The 7282-nt window shown below is 38.0% G+C and overlaps 1 protein-coding gene across 1 annotated transcript; it reads left to right on the forward strand.

The window, feature by feature from the left end:
• The first annotated feature begins 815 nt into the window (after positions 1-815).
• On the forward strand, positions 816-6940 carry LOC143578336 (protein HIRA-like). The gene is made up of 10 exons (XM_077061944.1): positions 816-1081; positions 2541-2822; positions 2888-3139; positions 3906-4303; positions 4401-5376; positions 5459-5657; positions 5745-5985; positions 6122-6244; positions 6336-6453; positions 6525-6940. Exons 1-10 carry the CDS (start codon positions 974-976, stop codon positions 6882-6884), a joined length of 3057 nt encoding a protein of 1018 aa, XP_076918059.1. The 5' UTR covers positions 816-973; the 3' UTR covers positions 6885-6940.
• Positions 6941-7282: the final 342 nt, after the last annotated feature.

Below are 7282 nucleotides of genomic sequence, written 5' to 3' on the forward strand. Positions count from 1 at the left end.
GTCCTAACTTTCAAAAATTACATATTTATTTTAATATTTGTGCACAACCAATGCAATAGAAACTAGGCGCTAGTCAGGCGGTAAAGTACAAACTAACGATTAGTCAGAATTAATAGGGATCAATCGTGATTAGTCGGGTTTAGTATTAATTTGGAAGAGTCAAGGGACTACTTTTGTAATAAATTCCTTATTTATATTGTTTAAATAATGTATTCTCATCGTAAACCATCAAATTACAAATTTATTATTTATTAATTTATTATTATCCCACTTTAACCAACAAAAAATTCGCTAGCACCCACATCCACATCACTAGGGTTTTTGTTTTTGTTTTTTCTTTTCACCAAAATTCTAAAAAGGGGGTTTATTAATTATTACCACTACTTAAGGCTAAGGGGTGTGGGGGGCTCTAATGGGGGCTCCAGTGGGGGCTCTAGCTAATAATATTATGACGTGTGGCAAAGAGAGAAACTGGATAAGGGGGTGTTGGAGCCCCTGGCCCTGGTGTGGAGGGGTCTAGCAGGGGCTCCAGCGGATTTTTTTTTAAGGTTTTTAAGTTTTTTTTTTTATTAATTCTGAGCTCAACGGCTCTTTTGGGCATCCACACCAGCTTTTTCTCTCTCTTCTCCCGCGACCACACTCACGCTTGCCTGGGGGCTCGCGCTCGCGCCCCGTTCGCGCCCCGGTTCGCGCCCCGGTGGTGTGGGGTTAGCGCCTGGGGGCGCGAGCGGAGGGGCTCTCGCGCCCAGGTTAGCGCCCCACACCCCTCAACCTAATAATAATAACAATATTATTATTATATTTTTCAATTTAATTCAATCTTCTACAGTTTTTCAATTCCTTCTAGGGTTTTTCTGGGCTTTTGTTCTTCTTGAATCTTGCTCAGTTCCCATGCCATGAAACCCATTCCTCATTTGCCTTTCGCTTGAAAACCCAAAAACCATCTTATTATTATTTTTATTATTATTTCAAGATGATTGCTGAAAAACCAATTTGGGTTCAACATGAAGGCATGCAAATCTTCTCAATTGATATTCAACCTGGTGGGCTCAGATTTGCCACTGGTGGTGGTGATCATAAGGTATTTTAATGTTAATGTGGTTTAGGGTTCTTGGTTTCTTGATGTTGGTTTTTATAAACTTTGGATTTTTATTTTGGTTTCTAGGGTTTGAGTAATTTGATATTGTTATATGTTTTTGTGGAAGTTGAATTTAGTTAAAAAAATGTTACTTTTTGGATCAATTTCAATTGTGGAATTTGATCCCTAACAACATTTAGTAGGGGTGTTCTTCGGGTTATACTTTCGGGTTATTGGGTTCGGGATCCTTGGTTATGAGAATTTTAATGTTAATGTGGTTTAGGGTTCTTGGTTTCTTGATTTTTTTTTATAAAGTTTGGATTTTTATTTGAGTTTCTAGGGTTTGAAAGTGAATTGGGGTTTTAATTTGAGTAACTTGATATTGTTATATTTTTTTTGTGGAAGTTGAATTTTGTAAATGTTAATGTGGTTTAGGGCTCTTGGTTTCTTGATGTTATTTTTTATAAAGTTTGATTTTTATTTCAGTTTTTAGGGTTTGAAGGTGATTTGGGGATTTTTATTTGAGTAATTTGATATTGTAATATGTTTTTGTGGAAGTTGAATTTAGTTAAAATGTTACTTTTAGGATCAATTTCCATTTTGGAATTTGATCCCTAATTCAATTAACCACATTTAGTAGGGGTGTTCTTCTGGTTATACTTTCGGGCTTTGGGTTATTGGGTTCGGGGTCCTTGGTTATGAAAATTTTAATTTTTAGAACAGAAACCTGACCCTATGAGAATTTCTTGTTTTCTTGATAAGATTTTAAAAAAAGTTTGGATTTTTGGTTCAATTTCTAGGGTTTGATGGTGAATTGGGATTTTTTAAAGATTTGATTTTTGGTTTGAGTAATTTTGGTATTATTACATGCTCTTTTAGAAGTTGAATGTAGTTGTTATGTTACTTCTGAAGATCAATTTCAATTTCAGAATTTTATCCCTAAATCAGTTAACCACACTTTTGTAAATGTATCCAGACATATGTTTATTTATAATGTGATTAAGGATGTAAAGGAACCGACGGAACAAGATCTTATTCATGTTCATGTTCGTTTGTTAAGATTTTATCGGACAAACAGACGGTTCGCGAACACCTAATCGGACAAAATTTCTTGTTCGTGTTCGTTCATTAAGGAAATGAACTTGTTCGTGAATACCTAACCAGCAGCCAAGTTTGTGTTGGTGTTTTTTAACATTCGTTTTTATATGTTAATTTTACATATGCATTAATCACATATGTTTTTTGTTTTACGGTTATTGAACAAACATAAACAAACAAACATTATTAACGAACACAAATGAACGAAGTCAACGAGCATTGCCTATGTTCATGTTCGTTCATTTAGTTAATCGAACAAAGCTTCTTGCTCATGTTCATTTATTTATTAAATGAATTTCCCACCAAACAGTTCATTGAACGTTCCGTTCATCTTGTTACTGATTTTGGAGCATGAAATATGCAGGTAAGGATTTGGAACATGAAATACGTTTCCAAGATCCTGCAAATGGATCCCGATAAAGCTAAACTAGAACTTCTTGCTACACTTCGTGACCATTTCGGGTCAGTCAATTGTGTCAGATGGGCCAAACACGGCCGATACATTGCGTCCGGGTCAGATGATCAAGTTATCCAAATCCACGAGAGAAAACCAGGTTCTGGAACTACCGAATTCGGTAGTGGTGAAGCACCCGATGTTGAAAACTGGAAAATCGCCTTCACTTTGAGAGGTCATACAGCTGATGTGGTAATTATCGTTTTCCATTTAAATTAAAAATATCAATTTTTTTTTAATCAATATCTTTAGTGTAGGTGGATCTTAATTGGTCGCCAGATGATTCCACTTTGGCTAGCGGGAGTTTGGATAATACGATTCATATATGGGACATGAGTAATGGTATCTGCACCGCTGTTTTAAGGGGTCATTCGAGTCTTGTTAAAGGGGTAACGTGGGACCCGATTGGTTCGTTTATCGCAAGTCAGTCGGATGACAAGACTGTTATTTTTTGGCGAACATCAGACTGGAGCCTTGCACATAGGACAGACGGACACTGGACTAAATCGGTATGTATTAGATGTTGCGAAATGGGCTGGTCAGTTAACATGTCATAACCGGTCAAATGGGCATGTTGGGCCGGCAGAAGTATCTCTAAAACGCGTCAGAAACATTTTTGTCTAATACGGGTCAGAAACATTTTTGTCTAAAACGGGTCGGAAACTTTTTTTTTTTTTTGTCTAAAATGGGTCAGAAACATTTTTGTCTAAAACGGGTCGGAAACTTTGTTTTGTCTAAACGGGTCGGAAACTTTTTTTTTGTCTAAACGGGTCGGAAACTTTTTTTTGTCTAAACGTGTCGGAAACTTTTATTTGTCTAAACGGGTCGGAAACTTTTTTTTTGTCTAAACGGGTCGGAAACGTTTTTCTAAAATGGGTCAGAAACTTTTTTCATTAAAAACGGGTCAGAAACATTTTTGTCTAAAACGGGTCGGAATATTTTTTGTCTAAAATGGGTCAGAAACTTTTTTCATTAAAAACGGGTCAGAAACATTAGTCTAAAACGGGTCGGATTTTTTTTGTCTAAAATGGGTCAGAAACTTTTTTCATTAAAAACGGGTCAGAAACATTCGTCTAAAACGGGTCAGAAACTTTTTGTCTAAAACGGGTCGGAATTTTTTTTTGTCTAAAATGGGTCGGAAACGTTTTTCTAAAATGAGTCAGAAACTTTTTTCGTTGAAAACGGTCAGAAGCAGTTCATGTCTAAACGGGTCGGGTTGGTTGACAGAAACATTTGTCTAAAAATTTAATATTTTCTGTTTAACTGTCTCTCCAGCTTGGATCTACTTTCTTCAGGCGGCTCGGGTGGTCACCGTGTGGCCATTTTATAACAACAACACACGGTTTCCAAAAACCGAGACATTCAGCGCCTGTTCTAGAACGAGGAGAATGGACCGCTACCTTTGACTTTTTAGGGCACAACGCGCCTATAATTGTGGTAAAGTTTAATCATTCTATGTTTAAAAGAAACCCAACAAATACCCACGAAGCAAAAGGTGCTTCTGCGGGTTGGGCCAACGGGTCATCAAAGAACAGTGGGAAAGAATCACAACCGTACAATGTTATCGCTATCGGAAGTCAAGATCGAACCATTACCGTTTGGACTACCGCGAGTGCCCGTCCGCTTTTTGTTGCTAAACATTTCTTTACTCAAAGTGTTGTCGACTTATCATGGTAAATCTTGAACGCACACGACTTCAAGTTTTCATTTTTTTACCTTTTGTTTTCTCCAAATTTAATCTTCTTTTGTTGGGTTCTTTTATTATTTCAGGAGTCCAGACGGGTATTCGTTATTTGCGTGTTCTTTAGACGGGACCGTGGCTACTTTTCACTTTGAGGTCAAAGAAATCGGTCATAGGTTAAGTGATGTAGAATTAGAAGAATTGAAAAAAAGCCGTTATGGTGACGTTAGGGGCCGACAAGCGAATTTAGCAGAATGTCCTGCGCAGTTGCTTCTAGAAGCTGCGGCTTCTAAAAAAGTTACTCCACATGTCAATAATAATACTTCTTCCGCCATGAAATCGTCTTCTGGTTTAGATATTGCGTCAAAGGTCGAAACTTTACCTGATCTTGGTAGAAATAATGTAGGTGTAATTGAAAACACGTCGAGTAAAACCGTAGTTCAAGTTCAAGCTACTCGTGTGACGAGTCCTGTAAAACAACGAGAATACCGACGACCCGACGGTCGGAAACGGATCATTCCAGAAGCCGTTAGAGTTCCCGTTCAAGGTGAGAACGCAAACATAAACATAAACACCTCAACAGCTTCACATTCCCAAAATGTTGACTTTTCCATGAAGTCAACCAAGAACGGTGATCTAGCGTTTCGTGAGGGTCCTCCTGCTAAGAAACCAACGGTTACAGGCGTGTCTTCTCGGGCCACAGTTAGCGAGAGTTTAATAATCGAAAAGGTTCCGGTTTCCGTCGATAAAGACGGAAATGTTAGCGTTGAGCAAGTCAGAGGCCCGAAGAGTTTGGGTTCTGCGGGTTCGTTTAGACCCCTTTCGATTAGGGTTTTTGATAATAAAGAAAGCGGAGATGCACACGTTTGTTTGGAAGCTCGTCCTAAAGAACACGCGGCTAATGATATTATCGGGCCCGCGAGTACGTTTTTAATGAAAGAAACCGAAATTTCTTGCACGAGAAACGGTCAAACTCTTTGGTCTGACCGGATTTCCTGCAATGTCACGGTTTTGGCGGGAAATCCAAATTTTTGGGCCGTCGGGTGTGACGACGGATCGTTGCAGGTTAGTTTTATAATTTCTAGTTTAAACAATAACTAATAATCGGATAATAAGTACTTATGTTTAATGTTTTTATTTTAAAAAGGTTTATACTAAATGCGGGCGAAGATCTATGCCAACTATGATGATGGGGTCCACGCCCGTGTTTATTGACTGTGACGAATCTTGGAAATTGTTACTTGTAACGAGAAAAGGGTCGTTATACGCGTGGGATCTTTTTAACAGAAAGTGTATTCTTCATGATTCATTATCCTCGCTTATGAATTTGGATCCGAAGTCAACAGGTAACGATAAAAGTCAAAGGTGAAAACTTTGTACGGTTTTTAACGTTTTAAGGAGCTAGGCTTATTGTTTTTTGTATTATTTTTCAGGGTCGGTTAAGGTAATATCTGCAAAGTTATCAAAGTCGGGATCTCCACTCGTTACACTTGCTACACGTCATGCGTTCATGTATGATATGAATTTAATGTGTTGGCTGCGTGTTGCGGATGATTGCTTCCCGGCCTCTAATTTTGCCAGCTCGTTTAGTTTAGGGTTTCCCCAAAATGATGAGCTGGCAGCCTTGCAAGTTGATGTGAGGAAATTCTTGGCTCGAAAGCCTGGTTGGAGCAGGTTAGTTTTATTCAAATAATCGAGCCATCTTTGACCATTTGATCAGCTTTCTTTGACCCGAGTGCAACACAGTAACAATTAAACGTGTCAAAATTTTGGAGGGTATTTTAGGAATTTGACTAATGTTTGGTTGCAGAGTGACTGATGACGGAGTTCAGACACGGGCCCACTTGGAAGCCCAGTTAGCGTCCGCGTTATCATTAAAGTCTCCAAACGAGTATCGACAGTGTCTACTTTCATACATACGTTTTCTCACTAGGTGCGTTATTTTTCTTTTAATATCATTTCATCATAAATTTATATATAGATATATAAAAGACATTTTTAGCTAAAATATTCTTGAATTGCAGAGAAGCTGACGAGGCTCGGTTGCGTGAAGTGTGTGAAAATTTTCTCGGACCACCAACGGGGATGGCGGAAATGGTTACTTCCGATGAAACAAATCCCACATGGGATCCTTGTGTTCTTGTTAGTTATATTTTTATAATGGTTATATAAATTTTGACTTTTGTTGACTAATCAAAATATTAATCTTTCAGGGAATGAAAAAGCATAAACTGCTAAGGGAAGATATTCTTCCAGCAATGGCATCAAACCGAAAAGTACAACGGTTGCTTAACGAGTTCATGGATCTTTTATCCGAGTACAAAACCGCCAGCCCGAGTCTTGAACCACCGGCTACCACCGCCACCGCACCGCCAGCGACAGATCAAAATCCCGCCGAACCGTCAGCAACAGAAGCAGCCGCTGCACCGAATGAAGCGGCTCAAGCGGACTTGACCACACAACCCATGGATGAAGAACAACCTGGGAACCAACTACCCGCGTCGGATCAAATGGATGTTGACCCGCCACCAACTAACAAACCCGACCCGAGTCCTGATGAAATGACGACTTGAATATTTTTATGATTCTTGTGTTTTTTGTTTTTTTTTTTTTGAGAAATATTTTGGTGTCTAAATATATTGTTTTTAATTCTCAAATTTTAGATGTATGGATTTGTATGGTTTTATGGATTCTTAAAAGAATTTAACTAAAAAACATGCTTGATCAAGTCAAACAGTTCCGTATACTCGTTAGTTTGTTAAAAAATCACCTGTTGTGATTCTTGATATCTAGTTTTTATATAGTTTTATCATCTAATGAAATGAAAAATACAAAACCTAAAAAGTAAATAAATTGATTTACTCTGGAAAAAATAAAGTAAAATGTTTACGAACAGAACATATGTTTTAGGTACTCTGGTTGGTATCATATAATGCCTTACCCATACCCTTGTAAATGTAATATTTTAAAA

Source organism: Bidens hawaiensis, unplaced genomic scaffold (genome assembly GCF_021521415.1).
Source record: "Bidens hawaiensis isolate Kalapana, Puna unplaced genomic scaffold, B.hawaiensis_p1.1 tig00029147_1, whole genome shotgun sequence".
NCBI classification, from domain to species: domain Eukaryota; kingdom Viridiplantae; phylum Streptophyta; class Magnoliopsida; order Asterales; family Asteraceae; genus Bidens; species Bidens hawaiensis.